Source organism: Suncus etruscus, chromosome 17 (assembly GCF_024139225.1).
Source record: "Suncus etruscus isolate mSunEtr1 chromosome 17, mSunEtr1.pri.cur, whole genome shotgun sequence".
Classification (NCBI taxonomy): domain Eukaryota; kingdom Metazoa; phylum Chordata; class Mammalia; order Eulipotyphla; family Soricidae; genus Suncus; species Suncus etruscus.
Window position 1 is genome coordinate 32830067 of NC_064864.1, and position 21125 is coordinate 32851191.

At 38.6% G+C, this 21125-nt stretch overlaps 1 protein-coding gene across 1 annotated transcript in view; it reads left to right on the forward strand.

Moving 5' to 3' along the window:
- The first annotated feature begins 7085 nt into the window (after positions 1 to 7085).
- ZFAND4 (zinc finger AN1-type containing 4) overlaps positions 7086 to 21125 on the forward strand; it is a 37005-nt gene continuing 22965 nt past the window's right edge. The window contains exons 1-5 of the mRNA XM_049790657.1: positions 7086 to 7297; positions 8001 to 8076; positions 10292 to 10359; positions 16470 to 16656; positions 18640 to 18787. Of these exons, the coding sequence (XP_049646614.1) occupies positions 7114 to 7297; positions 8001 to 8076; positions 10292 to 10359; positions 16470 to 16656; positions 18640 to 18787 (663 nt within the window). The 5' untranslated portion in view covers positions 7086 to 7113. The remainder of the gene's footprint in view (positions 7298 to 8000; positions 8077 to 10291; positions 10360 to 16469; positions 16657 to 18639; positions 18788 to 21125) is intronic.

The following is a 21125-nucleotide window of genomic DNA, read 5'->3' on the forward strand; positions in this document are numbered from 1 at the left end:
CTCTTACTGAATATACTGTGTTTTTCTTCACTGGTTTTAATCATATTTAATGATATAAAGCAATATTGTTTCACAGTGATGTTTCTTTTTTTTTTAAAAATATAAATCTTTATTTAAGCACCATAATTATAAGCATGTCTGTAGTTGGGTTTCAGTTATGAACAGAACACCCCCCATCACCAGTGTAACATTCCCACCACCATTGCCCCCCTTCACCCCCACCCGTCTGTATTTGCAACAGGCATTTTACTTTCATTCTTTAACATTGTCATGTTAGTTGTTAGTTATTTTCTTAACAGAGCTCACCACATTTTTCTGATTGATTCTAGGGCATTCAGGAGAAAATAGAGCTAGAAATTGCTGTTTGAAATGTTTCAAAGAAGGGAAATTTGTGCTAACTAAGGTTATGGTAAGTTTCTACACCCAAGGTTTTATAGATGAGGCTAACATCTAGTTCTCATACTTGAGTTATTTGAATATAGGTGAATTATTTTACTTTTGTTTTCTTCTGTTCCATCTTGTCAGAAATTTAGTATCAACATTTTAGGATTGACATAGGAGAGAGCATGCAAAGAACCTTGTTAGCCATCTAGCACTTCAGGATAAGTGATAACTACTGGTTTGGTCCAGGTAGCAGAACTTCCAGTGTGGGAACCCATGTTTTAAAATTCATATTACTCCAAAACCCATGTTTTCCTCCTTATGACAAATAGAGAGGCAGGTTGAGGAACAAGTTTTTCAGTCAATAAGATTTACTGGTCCATCACAGGCACTATCCTTTAAGGTCTATTTAAAACTTAGCATGTTTCTGTTCTCAGGAGATACATTTTGTAATAAATATGAAGAGTTTAAGGAACCAGTGACTCAAACTCAGTGTATTGCCAATACGTTGTTGAATTGTACATACTGGGATTGGGGGAAAGGTTTTAGGAGAATAAGAATGGGTGGAGCTGAGAATAGGTGTTAAGGTTCCCTTTTGATAAGTTCTTATGATTTATAAGGTTAAAGGTGAGGGTGAAGAAAGGACTCTTCATTGCCTATTGAGTAATTTACTTAGGGAAATAGACCAGTAGGGATAGATTTAGAACCACAGGGTTGGGGAGGCAACTGGGGGGGGGGCGACCAGTGGGGGCCTATTGAGGTTTAATAGCTTAACTGTTTTGAAACCAGTTACATATATTCGAATTCAGCAAGTTGGAATTAGGAGATTTTTTTTTAAAGTGGTGGGGCAGGGTGTGTGACTAGGATTACCCAACATGATAGCTTTATGAATATTTGAATTCAGGCCTTTTGTTTTTTTCTTGGTCATACCCAGCAGCGCTCAGGGGTTACTCCTGGCAACAGTGCTCAGAGATTACTTCTGGCAGGCTCAGGGGACCATATGGGATGATGGGGATCGAACCGGCTAGGCCACATGCAAGGCATATGCCCTACCTCTGTGCTATCACTCCAGCCCATTAGACCACGGGTTCCCTCGCTTCTGCTACTTCACTAATCCTCAGGGATCACTCTTAGTGGACTCGAAGGACCTTATAGGGACCCAGGAATGGAACCCGGGTCAGCCGCCCGTACAAGGCAAGTGCCCTCTTCACTGAACTAAGGCTCCAACCCCCAAGGCTTTCCTTTTTATTATTTGGGGGAAGAGCACACCCAGTTGTGCTCTGGATTCTTTTCAGACTCCCAGCACAGTGATAACTTCTAGGGCTGTGGAGAGGGAGCAAGATGACTGACCATATGCTGTGCCAGGGATGAAATGGGCATGCAAGGCAAGCCCCTTAATCCCTGTACTATTTTCCCTCACCTATTGAACATCAAAGACTCCAATACTTGGCCTGCATAAGTTGTATAAGGAATGCATAAGATCCAAGTTTTTTTGCACTCCTGTCTTCTACTAATCATGCCCCCATATTTTAGATGGGGCAAGTAATTGAAGCCCAAAGCATTGAGAAGTCATGAATTGCAAGAATGAGGTTGTTTTGGGCCTACTGACCCAGAAACCACCAATGTGCCCCCATAATGCAAGCCCATCAGCTGGAGGACATCCATATTGGATTCCTCCATAGCCCCATAGGCCTACACTTGGAGGACCCATAGTTGGGGGTCTCCGGCAAGCTCTGTCTTTTGCTTCTTTCAAAGGCAAGCCCCACTGGTTCCCGGCCGGCTGTGAATTTGGGTCTTCACCTAGCTCTCCTTTCCTCTCCTAAGGATCCAGGGTTATAGTAATGCAGGGACCATATCCGGGTTTTTCCTAATTGAGCACCAAACCCTCTGAGAGTCCAGGTTGCCTAGCAACCGCCCGCGACCTGCTATTAGGCCCCGCCCACCGCCGCTGATTGGACAGCGCCCTGAACGCGGGCGAACGATTGGTAGCGGTGTCACAAAGGGGCGGGGCGGACGGCCCTGAAGCGTCGCTGGTCGGAGCCGGCCGCCGCTTTGCTCGCGCAGGGCTTCGCTTCCTGGAGACGAGCTGAGGGAGAAACCGGTGAGAGCGAGCGAGCGAGCGAGCGATCAAGCCGATGGGGAGGGTTGCCGGGGCTGCAGGTCGCTGAGCGGGGCTGCGCGAGCCGAAGAAGGAAGCGCCGGAGTGCCGGGCCCCGCTAGCAGCAGCTGTGCGACCGGTCCCGCCCCTGGCTGGCTCCGGCCCAGAGCTCCCTCGGGGCTGTGTCGCCCTCGCCGAGGAAACGGCCTCCCGGGGGGTCCGGCCCCGCCGACGGGTTGCGGCGTCCGAGCGGCTGTTGGAGGCGCCGAGCCGATCCCCGCGCTCCAGAGCATGGGCTGCGCAGGTGACTCGGCCTCCGCCTTCCCGGGCCTGCAGGAAAAGGGACCCCAGGCCCGGTGCATGTCTAGTGGTTGTGGTTCTCGAGCTTGCATAAGAAGCACCAAATAAGCAAACAGACTTTGGGCCATGTTTCACATCTTAGTAAAAATTGCTCAGTAAAAGCCATCCTTTTCTGTTGGGGACAAAGCTTTCAAGATAACGGTTCCCGGGTGGCTCAGCTTCTTTCCAGCTGAGGGTGACATTTGAAAAATTGTGCACAGCATATCTATATCTATCTATCTATCTATCTATCTATCTATCTATCTATCTATCTATCTATCTATCTAACAATATATAATATACATAAATTGAGATATATATTTTGATTTGTGTTTAAATGGAGTATTAAAGCAGTGTTCTTTAGTTTAGAAACCTATACGGAAGACACGTTATGCCAACAATGGGTTATAATAATTCATACCTCTATAATGAATCATTTGATCTTGGTAACAATGATCGATGCAGAGAGAGAGGGAAGCAAATAGGTTCTGTTTCCTATCTGGTTGCATCTCAGCTGGACTGAAACACTTGTTTTAACCTAGCTTTTATAATTAACTTGTAAAAAAAAAAAAAAAACCACGACACACTGGAAGAAGATACTCTGAGCGTCCTTAACACAATCATAGAGGACACAGATAAATAGAGGCTATAAAGAGTTTCAAAATACATTCCTAAATCCATTCTTAAGGCAGTATATATATATATATATATACATATACATATATATATATGTATATACACACACACACACATTTATTATTTTGGGTCACACCTGGCAGCACTCAGGGGTTACTCCTGGTTCTACAAAATCGCTCCTGGCAGGCTTAGGGAGACTGTATGGGGTATCGGGCTTTGAACCACCATCCTTCTGCATGCAAGGCAAACGCCCTACCTCTATGCTATCTCTCTGGCCCCACACAGGATATATTTTTGTATTAAATTTAAATTCTGTATAGAAATTATGCGTACTTGTGCAGCATCACGACTGCCTGGCCTATCTTACTTGTCCCTTTCAGCTTTGGAGGCTATTATTACCATCTTTTAAGAACTTTTTCAGAGATGAAAGCAATGCCTGATGGATGGATTTACGGATGGATTTTGAAACTCTTTATAGCCTCTATTTATCCGTGTCCTCTATGATTGTGTTAAGGACACTCAGAATATCTTCTTCCAGTGTGTTGTGATTTTTTTAGTCAGTTGTTAATTATAAAAGGTGGATAAAACAAGTGTTGTGTCAGCCCAGCTGAGATGCAATCAGATAGGAAACCATTGCTTCCCTCTTTCTATGCATTGGCCATTGTTGCCAAGGCCAAATGACTCCTGATAGAGGTATGAATTACTATAACCCATTGTTGGCACAACATGTCAATTATTCTTCTGTATAGGTTTCTGGACTAAAGAACACTATGCTTTAGTACTCTATTTAGACACAAATTAAAATGCTTTGGAATATCACATTTTTTTCAAGTTATATCATTGGCATATGTTGAATACTCAGTATTGCTTCATCTATTCTCATTCACATGTTCACCTTCTCTCATGGAAAAAGAAAAAAGAACCCTCAGACTCATCAGATGTGCAATTTAAAATGTTCCAGAGAGCACAGTTAGCATGAAAATTTTGCCATTTGGGGGCATTGGGTGGGGGGAATACATCAGGCAGTTCTCAAGGTTACTCCTGGCTCAGTGTTGGGGAACTGTACGGGATTCTATATGCAAGGTAAAGCCCCCCCCCCAGTCCCAGGCATATCTCCTTTTGATTATTTTTAAAGTTAGCATCTTAAATTCAAGGTAATATGCTTTAACATAAGCTGTCCAAAGTTCAATTTGATTATTTTTATATGAAAAAGGTATTTATTTTTCTGTTCCATTGCTTTCCTTGTTTGAAATTTACAAAATATTATTTTTCTTTTTGTTTGTCTGGAGGCCACACACAGTAGTACTCAAGCGTGGCACTGTGCTCAGAAGTTACTCATGCGAGGTGTGGGGGATTGTCTGGGATGCCAGGGATTCAACCTGGGTCTTTTTGATGCAGACCTACCCTATGAGCTATCAACCTGGCCCCAAGAAAATGAAGATTTTTTTTGGGGGGGGGGGTTTGGGCCACACCTGGCGATGCTCAGGGGTTACTCTTGGCTGTCTGCTCAGAAATAGCTCCTGGCAGGCATGGGGGGACCATATGGGACACGGGGATTCGAACCAACCACCTTTGGTCCTGGATCGGCTGCTTGCAAGGCAATCGCCACTATGCTATCTCTCTGGGCCCAAAGATTTTTTTTTATTTATAGGAATTGACATTGCATTAAAAATAACTTTGAAAGCTGTGATTTTGTTACTTTTAGTTTAACATTTTTGTGAGGAGAGGTTTAAGGCAGTACTCTATAACCATGTGAGAATTTGGGGATCAAACCTAGATCAGTTGCATGCAAGACAAGTTCCTTACCCACTATACTATCTATCTAGCCCCTAAACCAAATTCTTGATCACATTCAGAGTAGCTGGAAGAGCTATTTTGAAAGAACTAAAACTATTCACATTGTTTTGCTAACTTTTGTCAAGTATGTGTAAAAGTATTCATTAAGGAAATAAAAAGATTAATTTATCTTACTAGGAATTCATTTCACCTGTCTTTCAAGTTTAAGTTCAAGATTCACCTTCACAGTTTTCATTGGTTAATAGAAATTTAATGATTTGATTTTTCCTGTTTTTATAATTATACACATACACTTTATCTTAGTATTTCTGTTTTAGTTTTATCTTGATGTATCTGTTTCTCAGTTTTATTAGCTATTGTATATATAAAATTAATGTCAACAATACTAATTTCATTTCATTTCAGTACAATACTGATAAGTATCTTTTTGATATCTAGCAGTCTATTGATTAGTCCTACTGGGGCTGGAGAGATAGCAAAGCTATAGGGCATTTGCCTTGCATGCAGCTGACCCAGGACAGACCTCAGTTCAATCCCTGGCATCTCATATAGTCTTCCCCCAAGCCAGGAGCAATTTCTGAGTGCATAGCTAGGAGTAACCCATGAGTGTCATCGGGTGTGGCCCAAAAAACAAACAAAAAAAGAAGTTTGTTAATATGATCACTCTTATTCAGTGTGATTAAAATGTATATTGTCCTTGGAAAGCTAGTAGAGGAGTTAGGATGCTTGCCTTTCATACAGCAGATCCTGGTTTAATCCCTGATATGACTTATACTCAAGCACTGCTTATCGTGACCCCCGAGCACTGCTAAGAGTAGCCACAAACTTCTCTCCCCCCCAAAAAAATAACTTCTATAAAAATATACTTTGTGGTTAATTTTTCTATTTTAATTTTTGTGGGGTCACATCCAACAATGCTCAGTCTTACATGGGGCTATGTGTGCAGGGATAACTCCTCGCAGGTTCAGTGGACACATATATGGTACTGAGGGTCCAATCCAGGTACATGCAAAGTAACTACATGCAAAGCAAGTACCATTGTACTATTGCTCCAGCCCTTCTTTGTATAGATTAGAAAGCATATTTTACATGTTCAAATATGACTGTGCCTTTTCTCTGTTTTGGGTGTGGAGGTTTGGGCCACAATTGACTGTGCATAGGGGCTACTCTAGGCTCTCTACTCTGAAACCATATTTGGTGCCAGTGATCAAACCAAGTTGGCCACATTCAAGACTAAAGCTTTAACCCCAGTGCTATTCATTTGGATTTTTTATTAAAATCTTGGAAGAACATATGTATTGAATTTTTAATTTAAATATCATTAATAACATGTAAATAACTGCTGTTCTGATAATATGTAGAACAGTATTGAAAATACATTTGTTAATAAATACTCCTAGTTTAATTGAAGCATTGTTTTCAGACATAAATCTGAAAAGAATTAGACACAGTTAACAAATGAATTCTGGGACCACCTAGATGTTACAGACCAGAAATTGTTTGGAAAATATTTATGGAGGTGCCAGAATCATAGTAGAGCATATAGGGTGTTTACCTTGCATATGGTCAACCAGGTTCAATCCCTGGTATCCCATATTGAGTGATTCCTGAATACAGAGACAGGAGTTATCCCTGAGTGTGGTTGAGGTTCCATAAAGAACATCTTCCTGGAGGAGTGAGACTTTCAGATATACTTGTTTAAAAGATTGTTTGTTTGGTGTTTTTTTTTTTTTTTTGTATTTTAGGTACAAAACTCAAAACATGAACAACAATACGTATTGCCAATGTTCAAAGCTTATTTGGCTAAAACAGGAATACAGTTGGCTACAACATATTCCAGAGGATTTAGAAAAGTCAAAGTGATGGATAATAAAAAGGAGCCTCCATTCTTTAATGAAGAAAATGTAGGACCATTTTGCTACAAACTTCCTTTTTATGATACTATGGAGCTCTTCATTGAAACATTGACTGGAACATGCTTTGAACTGAGAGTTTCACCTTTTGAAGCTGTTATTTCTGTGAAAGCAAAAATTCAAAAATTAGAAGGTACTAGTCTTTTTACTTTTTAGAACATAGCATTACATTTTTTCAAAAGTATATTACATAACATTTCATGGGTTTCTTTTGTAGCTTTGTTTTTGATTTTTGGCCACAAAGCAGTGCTCAGGGGTTAGCATTGACCTAAGGAATCTAAGGAATCACTCCTAGCATTGCTCAGGGGACCATATGGGATTCAAGTATTGAACCCAGGTTGACTGCATGCAAGGCAAATGCCCTGCCCATTGTACTATTGCTTTGGTCCTATAGAAATCTTTTTTTGGGGGGAGGCACACCCGTTTGATGCTCAGGGGTTACTCCTGGCTATGCACTCAGAAATTGCCCCTGTCTTGATTGGACCATATGGGACGCCGGGGGATCGAATCACAGTCCGTCCTAGGCTAGCGCTTGCAAGGCAGACACCTTACCTCTAGTGTCACCTCTCTGGCCCCATATAGAAATCTTTTTATTAGTAATCTTAGTTCTTTAGTTTTGAAAATTGTTTTATGGTTTTTAGTGGGAGGCATACAGCAATGCTCAGGGCTAATTATAGCACTGCACTCAGGAATCACTTCTGGTGATGTTTAGAGGACCATATAGTATGCCAGCGATAGAACCCAGCTCAACCACATGAATGACACTCATCCTTTTTGCTGTACTGTCACTCTTTCCTCTAATATGTTTTTAACTTGATTTTATAACCTTCCTGAAGGTATTCCCATCTGCCAGCAGCACTTAATTTGGAATAACTTGGAACTTGAAGATGAATATTGCTTGAATGATTACAAGTGAGTATTTCATGATTTCTTATTTTATAGGCACTTTATATTATGATTATATTACCAGTGCTTTTAGATCATACCTTTTCTGAAAATATCTGTACCTAGATTTCAGTGTATTTTTCTGAACTTTGAGAAGTTCTGGTTCTGTAACCTCTCTTGACATGTCTTCTGATTTATTTTACCTTCTCTCTATGCAAAATCCTTTTACCTCATCCTTATTTTTGTTTTGTTTTTATTTTGGGGGCTACACTTGGTGATGTTAAGGGTTTACTCCTAGTTCCTCACTCAGGAATAACTCTGGTAGGATCAGGGGACATCTGGGATGCCAGGGATCAAACCCAGGTTGGTTACACGCAAGACAAATGTCCTACTACTGTACTATTGACCTACCTGACTACATTAGTTTTCTTTACATTTTTACAATAGTATTGAAATAGATTATTGCTATTCACCAAGACTCTCATTTTGCATTATGTTTGCATGTTTCTAAGTGATATTTTGTATACTAGTAGTTAAATATATACTATCTGATCTTTTTTTATTTCTTCCTTTTTCACATATTTTTCTTTTTTTTTATTTTTGGTTTTTGGGCCAAGCCTGGTGACACTCAGGGGTTACTCCTGGCTATGTGCTCAGAAATCTCTCCTGTCTTGGGAGACCATATGGAACACTGGGGGATTGAACTGCGGTTGTCCGTCTGTCCTAGGCTAGCTCAGGCAGATGCCTTCTCGCTTGCACTACTGCTCCAGCTCCAGTATTTCTACATTATTTTTAATTATTTAAAAACCATGTATTACATAGTTGCACATAATACATTTATTCCAAAACCAATCCATTTTATTTAAAAACCGTGTATTACATAATTGCTTATTTGTTCCCAAACCAAATCCACTACCAATGTAAAATTGATTCCAATGATTCCTACTCATTTCCAAACCTAACCCCCTTGGCAGGCACAACATATTATATTCGATTTGCTTGTATAGATGGAAGTGGAAAATAAATAATTTTTAAAGTTAGTTATAAGAAAATTTGCTAAAATTAGTGTATCTCACATTGAAGTTATTGGTCATTGTCAAAAGGTTTTCTAAGTGATTTATTGCTAGTTGATTTTCTGTTATTTGTTTTTATTTCTTTCTGAATATTAGGTAACTGAATTCATTTTGATTTCTAAATTGGTAAGTTCCTATGGAGATGACAGTATTAAAAATTTTTGGAGTAGTTGTATGCCAATTGCAGTTGTTTGGTCCAGGAATTCCAAGATCTTTGAGCATGTGGTTTCAGTTGCCACTTCTAGGAGTATGAGAAAGCAAGGGGATTGTCCGCACTCACTTCTATAAAGCCCTAGAAATGTCAGACAAATACTGACATACCTGGAGTTTTGGTTGACTGGACATATTTCCAGAGTTCTGTGGTTGAGAGGTGAAGCTGGGCTGCTGGCAAAGTGGTGATTGTGGGTGGTGGGTGCAGCTGGTGTGGCTTCAGCAGTGTGGGGACTTGGTGTTTTCTCTCCTCCGGATATTGTTGTTTTCAGTTGTGTGGCCAGGGTACCCATGATGTTTCATTGGCTTGGTTTACATTTCTTTTGATAATAGAGTTGAGTTTGTGGGGTTGGCCAAATGCAGACAAGGAGACTGTTTGCAGGGGCATGATTTTGGCTGCCAGGTTTTCCAGGAGGATGAGAAGGTGGTGGTGGGGTATTTTTCATTCTTATATATGGAAGGGACAGGTGCAGTGTGGAAAAATTGATACATCACTTAAAATCAAGAAACATTGTAGATATTTTAATTTTTATATTTTCTTTACTAAATAGATTTTTCCATAGTACATTATGTTTTGAACAGTCCTCATTTTTAGTGTTTCTTTTTCCTTTGTACAAAAGAGGAGGCTCAATACAGGATAAGAGATCTTATTTCTAGAAACTTTGTCATATTTAAGATTTATGGAGCCTTTAAAAATGTATTGACTCACCATGAACTACAGAGTTACAAAGTTATTCATGATTGAGTTTCAGACATACACTGTTCTATAATCTATATAAATTCCTTCACTAGTGTCACAAAATCTTTATCTTTGCAGTATTTGTAAAAGTAAACAGTATTTTACAGTTATGAATAGTTCTGTATTTTAAAATATATTCAAATCCTGATAAACAAGTACATAATTGTGAATTTATATATCACTGACTCCATTGATTGATTTTTGTGTTAATTATTCATAGCATTTCAGAAGGTTGTACCTTGAAGCTGGTGTTGGCCATGCGTGGTGGACCTATAAATACTAGAAGAGGTAGGCATATATTAAAGTTGTCAAAGCAATTTGGTAATAGAAATCTTCAAGCCAGTTATCATGGATTCAAGGGGTCTGGGAGTTTTTTGTTTGATTTGTTCTGGGGCTATACCTGGTGAAGCTCAGAGATGCTCCTGTCTCCACTCAGGAATTATTCCTGGTGGCACTAGGGGAACAATATGGGATGCTCAAGATTGAACCCTGATAGGCCATGTGCAAGGCAAGCACCTTACCTACTTCACTATTGCTCAAATCCCTAATAGCTTCAAGTTTCAATAATATTTTCTGATTTTAAGTCTTAAAAGGACCATATGTATCTCTCTAGGTATTGTTCTACAAAACCTAAATACAGAGAAGCAGGAACTCATATTATACAAAATATCAGGATTCCTGTTTAATTAGAAAGACTTAAAAATAAAACTAATGGGGCTGGAGTGATAGATAGCACAGCAAGTGTTTGTCTTGCTGTGGCTGACCTGAGTTTGATCTCTAGCATCCTGGAGCACAGTAATGAATGACCACTAAGCACTTCAGAGTGTGGCTCAAAAAAACAAACACTAATAAATGAAAAAATAACTCCAGTATAGGGAAGAGGAACGAGATGGTATGTTACTTAGGTTCATACTGTCTTGTTAAATTTTTAAAAATGTTGAAAACTTAAAACCTTTAATTATTTTATTTATTTTGTTTTTTGGCTCTCCCAAGCACTGCTTGAGAAGTTCAGGGACCCCCATTAGTGATTAATAACAAGATCAGTAGTTTAATGCAAAGACATAAGGATGCAATGCTGCTCAAGCTTTATAATGCCAAGGATTCCTGGGCCACTCTAGCTTAGGGTGTCAATCAGGGGCCTCCAAGGCTACATCTAGCATTGCTTGGGGAACCATTTGGTGCCACGGTCCTCAAACTACAGCCTGCAGGCCACATATTCTATTTATCCCCATTTTGTTTCTTCCCTTCTAAATAAGATATATGCAGTGTGCATAGAAATTTGTTCATAATTTTTGTTTTTACTATAATCTGGCCCTCCAACAGTCTGAAGGACAGTGAACTGGCCCCCTGTTTAAAAAGTTTGAGGACCCCTGAAATTTTGTGCTAGAGATCTAACCTACAGGCTTAACAGCTACACTGTATCCTGGACCATGTTCCTTCTTGTATTCAAAATCTTCAACTCTAAGCCTTATTTTTTATTTATTTTTGGTGTTCAGGAGTTCCTCCTGGTTCTGCACTCAGGAATCACTCCTGGCAGTGCTTGGGGGACCATCTGGGATGCCAGGGATCAATCCCAGGTTGGCTGTGTGCAAGACCAAGTGCCTTACACACTGTACTATTTGGAACTAATTTTTAAGAAGTTTGTTAGCTTGGTTTGTGGTATATTGTGTCCTGTGCATTTAATGGTCCTGTGCATGGTCTCTGGGATTCTTCTTATTTATTTACTAAACATCTATTATTTCACCAAATATATATTCAGTGAAATGCTCCCAGTATAATAAGGGAAAAAGCACTAGTTCCACAATATATTTTAAAATGACATTTCTATTGTGAACAACCTTGTAAATTACTATTTACATTAAAATGTTTAGGGGCCGGAGAAATAGCATGGAGGTAATGGCATTTGCCTTGCATGCAGAAGGATGGCGGTTCAAATCCTGGCATCCCATATGGTCCCCCGAGTCTGTCAGGAGTGATTTCTGAGCTTAGAGCCAGGAGTAACCCCTGAGCGCTGCTGGGTGTGACCCCAAAATAAAACAAACAAAAAATTTAAATAACATTCTTAAGTAGTAGTTATAAATGCTGTGGGAGCATAACTATAGTTATGCTATAGTGATTGTGAGTAGAAATTTATGTGGTAATCTGCACGGTTGCCAGGCTGCTGCAGGTTACTGCAAAAGTTTCAAGACCCCCTGCAGCTCACCTGTTGCAAGGCTGCAGAGGCCCAAGGCTTCCAGGGCCTGGTGCTGCAAGGGTCGCAGGGGCCTGTGGGGTCCAGCTGCCTGATGGGGCCAAGAGCCCACCAAGGGACACCAACTTGGACGTTATGGAGGGACAGGATAGAATGACCAGAGCAGCGCCTGCTGGCTTGCAGGGGGCCAGAGAGAAAGCATTGGAGATACAATGCTGCCTGCTTTGTTATCTATTCCTCTCCTTTTCTTCCTTGAATCCTGGCCTCCCGCAGCCACCTGAAACCTCTTTTTGAAACCCCTGGGTGGCAGCAGCAGGTCTCAGACTCCAGGAGGAATAACAAGTATATTTGGTTTCTACATCTCTCTTCTCTCTCTCTCTCATTCCCGGGTGGGTGGTAGTAGGTAGGCTCTTGGCCCCACCTGGCAGACCGGGCCCTTGCAAGGCTTGCAGCACCAGGGCCTGGCAGTCTTGGGCCTCTGCAGCTGAACAGCGGGTGGACTTTCAACTTACCTCAGTCATTGCAGCCTGGCAGACCTGCAGAAAACGGTGGTGATTCTACAAATTTCACAACTATGGAAGTTCAAGGGATCAGTAAGATTGTAAAAAAAAAAAAAAAACCCTAGGAGAAGATGTAGACCAGTTTGATCAACAAAAGCATAGAAAATGTTAGGAATATTCACATTGTTCCACTACTTAGTTATGTCAAGTGAATCTTCAACTAAAGGTATCCTTTGACTGCACAGCAAAGTCCTGATTTGTAGGCTTTGTGCTTGGGAAGGTCTTCATATTTGTTTGATTCTAACTGACCCCCAAACCCCTGAAGGTTAAGAATGCTTCCATTGCTGCCTTCTTCCACTGTCAAATTTTATCTCTGCCTTTTTTTTTGGCCACAGCAGCGGTGCTCAGGGGTTACTTCTGGCTCTGAACTCAGAAATTGTTCCTGGCAGGCTCGGGGGACCATATGGGATACCAGGGATCGAACCCGGGTCGGTCCCAGGTCAGCTGCTTGCAAGGCGAACGCCCTACCACTGTGTTATCATTCCAGCCTTATGCTCCATATATTTGCTTTTAAAATTGGATCATTATAACCTGCACTTCAAGGGGATTTTTTTCCTCTCAAGTTTTGTGAGGTTTGTAACTGTTGTAGTGTGTTTAGATAGGTTAGGAAAAACAAATATAATAGCGTTAGAGATGGTAAACTAGCACAACTAATACTAGGAGCCTTATGTTAATTGACTTGTGACATGTTAAATGATTTTTATTTTTCTGAATTTGAATGTAATATAGGAACCTAAGTGTTTCATGAACTGTTTTTAGTAAGATATAAACTTATGTTATATGAATTTTATTATATTTTTAGTTAAGACACATGTGCATATATATTGCCAGTGATAATTGAACAGAGGGTCCTCTTTCCACTTTATACATCCCAACCTTATATGATATATATTTTTGAAAGTTGTTTCTTGTATATAGTACTGTTTTTAAATTGGGGTATTTAATTGGGGTACCTATTCTATAGTTTCAGGATTATAATAGTTATAGGTGGAATTTAAGGTGCTATACATATGTATACACACACTTTTGTATATGTATTGATATATATGAATATAGGTATTTATAGCTTGTTCAAATATTGCTATTTGAACATTTTCCCATATTTTACTGAGCAAGTGTTTCATAAGTACTGATTAAGGTATTTGAAGACTTAATAACTAAACTTGTATTTTTCATATTTTTAACTTTAAAGTTTCATAATTTGGGTCTGGGAAGAGTACTTGCCTGGTATGTGAGATAACGGGGTTAATTCCTAGCACAACCAAAAATAATAATTTTGCCTTTATTGAATCCCTTTTAAAATTTGCCTATATCTTTGAAAAAACTTCTGTATATTTTATTTGAGAAATCACTTTGAATCTTTTTAGTCTTAAAAATTATGGCTGACAAAATATCTTTATCATGTAAATGCTAACGATATTATCATTCTTTTGTGGGGTTTTTATGCAGATGGGTTCATACCTGCTGGTACAAGGGAGGGGAAGAAGGGTCACAACCAGTGGTGCTGGGGATTTCTGTGTAGTATCAGGAATTGAACCTGGAGCCTCTCTAATGCAAGGCATATGCTCTGCCATTTGAGGCAAATTTCCAATCCTAATATTTAGCTTTCACTTTGTTTTATTTTTTTTTAAAAAGTTCTGGGCCACATTCAGTGATATCATGGCTCTACATTCAGAAATTATTTCTGGAAGGCCTGGGATCCATATAGGATGCTTGGAATTGAACCTGAGTGAGCTGTATGTAAAGCAAGCATCTTACCCACTGTACTATTGCACTGCCCCTCTAGCTTTCACGTTATTAAAGAAAAATTTATTTTGGGGTCATACAAGGCCCCAAATTCCTATTCCTAGCTCTCTACCCAAGAATGAACCCAGAAGTGCTCTACCCAAGAATGACCCCAGAATGTGCCAGGAATTTGAACTGGGATAAATAGAATGCAAGCTAAGTGCCTTAACTCCTCTGTGTTTTCTCTCTCTCTCTCTCTCTCTCTCTCTCTCTCTCTCTCTCTCTCTCTCTCTCTCTCTCTCTCTCTCTCTCTCTCTCTCTCTTCTCTTCTCTCTCTCTCTCTCTCTCTCTCTCTCCTCTCTCTCTTCCTCTCTCTTGCTCACTCACTCTCTCGTTCTCTTTTCTCCCTCCCCCTCATCACCCTTTATTTAGCTTTTGAAATTGATATATTGAACCTGTACCTCATACCTGTGGGATGTTACTTTACCACTAAACTATATTCCTTGCATCTGCAGTTGATTTTGAAAAAGCATCAAAACAGCATAGGGAAAAAAGCTTTTCTTTTTTGAATTATTTATTCTAAGCTATTTATATTTTATTTCTGAGGAAATTGAAACAAATTTTCTGTTTTGTGGGGGGGTTGTTTTGGTTTTGAGGCCACACTTAGGGATGCTTAGGGTCTACTAGCAGTGCTGTAACCCTACGGTACAGGGAACAGAATCTGGGCCCCTGCATGCAAAACAAATGCTGACTACACTAAATAATCCTGCAGTTTTAACTTTCTGTTTTAATAAGATTTGAATGTATACATTTATGTGCGATTCCTGTACCATCTTTAGGAAGGCACATTAATATGACTGGCATTGGTGGTAGCATAATTTTTATTTCTTAGAAATATAATATGGAAAGTTTAACAATAACATAAAAAAAGAGGCAAGTTGTAATAAAAATGCCTTCGTATTCAGATTTTGTACCCATGAGCTAATCAACACATCTATATTTTTATAAAATAAACTAAATTGTATATTTTAAATATAAAGTATCTTAATATTTAATATAGAAAATGGGATGTCCTTAATTTTTATTTTTTCTTTTAGACTAATATTTATAACTTTATATAATATAATTCTGTTGGTAAATAACTTCTACTTGACTGAAAATTATTGAGTTTGGTAAATTATTGCTTTTATTAGAAAAGAAAGTTTCTGAATACTTTTTTCGAAGTAAAAGTAAAGAAAGTTCAAACAAGTTAATATTTTTGGAAATGACCTCCCTCCGACATAATCATTAATTTGATTCAGAAATTCAGATGTTTTTCGAAAATGCACCCAGAAGCAGCAATCTTGAGGCCCATTTCCACATAGGAATGTCTGCAAATTGTATTGTTGCTTATAGTATGATTTATACCCGAGGACAACTCTGGACCATTGGAATCTCCAAGTATTGAGGGATTTGGAGTGATACCAGTCCATGTGCTTTGATTAATGAACATAGTACCTGATGTTCTATGATATACATTTTAATTGTGCATTTATTTTATATTATAAAATAGTATTTATACTACTTTTTAATTATTGTTAGTTATATTAGAAGCCAAAAGTTTAAAATGAAAATAGTCATAAGTAAATATTATAGAATGAATAAATTATATATAAACTCCAGTAGTACAGGAGAAATTTGAGGTATTCAGTTAAACTCTGTTTTTGTACATAATAATTTAATAATGCATTTTATTAAATGTTAATATAGCACAGGGAATGCAATATTAACTATAAAAAATCAAAAACTTACTTGAAGAATATAAGTATATGTAATTTATCAGCAATATTAAAATTTAGCATATTAAATTCTGCCACTGTCCCAAGACACATAAAACAATATAAATGGAAAGTTTTTTTTTTTATCAAATTTTTTATTTGTAGTTCCTATGGAAGAACCACTTAGGGAAATGGCTGAATATATGGATTCCAATCGAGATGAGGTCTGTGAGAAGACCTCTTGCAATAAACAAGTCACATTTTTGGTATACCGAGAAGGAGATCAATTGAATTTCTTTCGTGTAGTACATAGAGGAGATGGCACATTAACACCATTATCTGAATCTCTAAGGTAAATAGTTTCTCATTTGTATGTCTCAGAGAAGAAAAATCTTTATATGATTTACATGTATATAATAAAGGTATATACAGATATATATACAGGTATATAATTTTACAGGTATATAATTTGAAATTGTTCTTTATAGGATTGATACATAAAGTAGTATATAAAATTTATTTATGGAAAAAGATTTTTTATAAAAATATTTGTCACTTTATGGGGCTGGAGCAGTGGCACAGCAGTAGGGCATTTGCCTTGCATGTGTCTGACCTAGGACGGACTGTGGTTCATTTCCCATGGCATCTCATATGGTCCCCCAAGCCAGGAGCAATTTCTGAGTGCATAGCCAGGAGTAACCCCTGAGCATCACTGGGTATGGCCCAAAAAAACAAACATAAATATTTATCACTTTGTGAAAACTCTGATGTCTACTGATTCTAGTTAAAAATACAATTTGTTTTTGTTTTGTTTTTGTTTTTGGACCACACATGGTGGTGCTCAGGGGTTACTCCTGGCTCTGCACTCAGGAATTACTCATGACATAATTGAGGGACCATATGGGTTGCTGGGGTTTGAACCTGGGTTAGCCTCATGCAAGGCAAATGTCCTACCTACTGTACTCTCTCTGGTCTCACAGTCCACTCTTAATTTTATATATATAATGCATTTATATATAAATGCATATATACATATATACACATATATGCACATGTACATATTCAAGATACTGTGATAAATGCTATTATATTATTTAGCCAAAATAATAATCATTTTACAATATGAATAATTGTCATGGTGATTGAAGAGCAGATGAAATATTTCTTATGTTTAATTATGTCATGACTTGGTTAGGATTTCTTTTCACATTAGAATATGTGTTATTTTAGGTAATTTTATGTCTTACACAGAAAAACTTATAACATTATTTGTTATTTAACAACAGAAACTGTTCTCTTCTTTTTTTTTTTTTTTTTGGTTTTTGGGCCACACCCGGCAGTGCTCAGGGGTTACTCCTGGCTATCTGCTCAGAAATAGCTCCTGGCAGGCACGGGGGACCATATGGGACACCAGGATTTGAACCAACCACCTTTGGTTCTGAATCGGCTGCTTGCAAGGCAAACACCACTGTGCTATCTCTCCGGGCCCCGAAACTGTTCTCATAACACTACCTGAATCCACTTCTAGTGAGAATCTTTCCTTTTTTGGGGGGGGGGCACATCTAAATGTGCTCAGAGATTATTCCTGTCTCTCCACTCAGGCATTAGTCCTGTCAGTACTCAGGGACCTTTTCAGGATGCCAAGGATTAACCCCAGGTAAGCCACATGCAAGGAAAATGCCCAATCTGCTGTACTTTCTATCCAGCCCCCGAGAATCTTAAGAAAAAAATATCTTTGTCAATTTCTTTTTCATTTTGATTAATAAGTATTTCATCAGCTTGTGTTTTAAATTACAAATTATCTGCATGACTGATAAAATCTAATCAGAGCCTTCCTGTGGAACTGAATTTTCCTTCTGTGAGAATGATCAAGCAAGTACCAAAAGATCTGCTTTTAGATATACTGACTTTAGAAAAGTTCAGCTGTGGGGGCTGGAGCGGTAGTGCAAGAGGTAGGGTGTTTTCCTTGCACACGCTGACCTAGGATGGACCACGGTTCTAGCCCCTGGCATCCCATATGGTCTCCCAAGCCAGGAGCGATTTCTGAGCGTCACCGGATGTGGCCCTCCAAACAAACAAACAAACAAACAAAAAAGAAAGGAAAAGAAGTTCAATTGTACTATGATTTCAATAATGTTAAATTATTAAATTTATTTCTATTTATTTTCTGTATTTTTAAATATATTTTAAAAATGCATTTTTCCTAGCATCTACATTGTCAAATGTATTCTATTAACTTTCTAGTAGCATCTGCAGTTCAATTGTAAATACAGTCCTTTTAGCCCTTGTGCTGATATAAAGCACCTTTCTATAGTAGTTACCATTTTCTTTGCAGTGGTGGTTCAGTGTATAATTTGTATACTGATGAGGATGAAGAAACTGAGCACTCTCCTTCTGGGCATCAAATCATTGAAAATTCAATTACTATGAATAAGATGAAGCTGCTGAAGAACAAAATGGAGAACATGAATCTGAGCAAAAAGGTGAAGTATCAGCAGTTGGTCAAGCCTTTTTCTAGTTTATCCTCACAGGGCTCAGAACACTGAGTTTTGTTGGTAACTGTAGGAAAATTTTATTTATAAAATATTATTTCAAGTTTTTTGCTGCATTCATATATTAAAAATAATGACACCCAGTTGAGGTCCAGAGTAGTCGTTTCCAACTATCATTTTCACAGTGGTTCCTTCTCTTCCCTAACTGCACTCCTCTGCTTTTTGTGGCAACCTTCCTAGCATGGCCCAGTCTTCATTTCTATTGCCTTTGTCTATTACTACCATACTATTTTTTATATCACCCAAATTTGATCAGTCTGTCTATCCCTATTCCTCTAACTCATTTTGCTCAGTATAAGACTCTCCATACTCATCTGTGTACAAACAAATTTCATGATTTCCTTTTTTTCTAACATCTGCATAGTATTCATTGTACAGATATACTATAGTTTATTCACTTGTATGTTCTTGGACACTTGATTTTATTTTTTCCAGATTCTGACTATGTGAGTAGTGCTACAATGAACATAAGAATGCAGATACAGGGGCTGGGTAGGTGGCGCTGGAGGTAAGGTGTCTGCCTTGCAAGCTCTAGCCAAGGAAGGACCGCGGTTCGATCCCCCGGCGTCCCATATGGTCCCCCCAAGCCAGGGGCGATTTCTGAGCACATAGCCAGGAGTAACCCCTGAGCGTCAAACGGGTGTGGCCCAAAAACCAAAAAAAAAAAAAAAAAAGAATGCAGATACATTTTCTGTATTGCATTTTTGGGTCTATAGGGTATATTTCCTAGGGAATACTGGAGCAGTATTACTGAAATTATGAGAGCTCAACTTAAAAAAAAAAAAAAGGCTGGACCAGTCTACATTTCCACCAGCTGTAAATGAGAGTCCCCTTTTCTTCACATCCTCAGCAGCACTTGTTGTTCTTTATGTATGACAGTCTGTAGTGTGAGATACTGCATTGTTGTTTTGATTTGCATCTTTCTGATGATTAATGATGTGGAGCACTTTTTTGTGTGCCTTTGTCAATGTATGCTTTTCCTTTGAGTAAATTTTGCCTATTTCTTCACTTATTTTTGTTGTTGTTATTTTGGACCACTTCCAATGTTGCTGAGGAGATACTATAGGCCCTGCACTCAGAAGTTGCTCCTGGTGGGTTCGGGGACCATATCGGATGAGATATTGGGGATCAAACCCAGGTTGGCCAAATGCAAGGCACATAAATGTCCTATTTATTGGGCTATCACTCTAGCCCCACTTCTCCCATTTTTGATGGGATTAGATTTTTTCCTTCAAGGTCTATACTAGTACCTTATTATATCATATGAGATGGATATAGAGTGAATTGTTTAATCCCACTTTGTGGGCTGTCTTTGTATCTAGGTTCTCATTTCCTTTGAATATCAGAAACTTCTTATTTTAATGCAGTCCCATTTGTTTATCTTTGCTTCTACTTGTTTGGTCAGTGGTGTTTTATTTTGAAAGAAATTTTAACTTCAGTGTCATAAAGAGTTCTGCCTATGTTTTCCTCTAGGTACCTCATGTTTCAGGTCTGATATCAAGATCTTTAATCCACATTGATTTGACCTTTGTGTGTGGTGTCAGGAAGTTTTAGTTTAGTTTCTTTCATGAACTGACCAGGTTTCACAGCACCACTTGTATGTAGATAAAAAAAAAGCCATATACTTGAATATTGATTTTGTAGGCTTTCTCTTTAAATGCAAATCCATGATTTCTAAAAGATTTTTGTAGAGTCTAGGATTTTCTAAATAGAGCATATTATCTGCAGGTAGTGAGAACTAGAATTCTTCACTTCCTATATGGATGCCTTTGATATATTTTTCTTGCTTAATTGCTATGGCAAGTACTTACAGTACTATATTGAATAGAAGTAGCAAGAGTGAACAACCTTGTCTTGTGCCAGATCTTAGGGGAAAGACTTTTAGTTTTTTTGCCATTGAGTATGTTTGCTGTGGGCTTGTGGTAAACGGCTGTGACTATATTGAGGAAAGTTCCTTCAGTTTCTATTTTGTTGTGAGTCTTTATCATGAGTCATGTCTGGGTCTTGTCAAATGCTTTCTCTGCATTGATATAATATTATGATTATTTTATTTTTGATATCACACTGATTGACTTGCATATGTTAAACCATCCTTGCATTCCTGGGATGAATCCTACTTCATCATGGTGTATGAATATCTTGGTGAGTTGTTGGATTCTTCTATTTACTAGTATTTTGTTGAAGATCCTTCATCTGTGTTCATCAAGGGTGTTGGTCTATTCTCTATTTTTGTAGTGTGTCTATCTGCTTCTGGTATCAGGGTGATGCT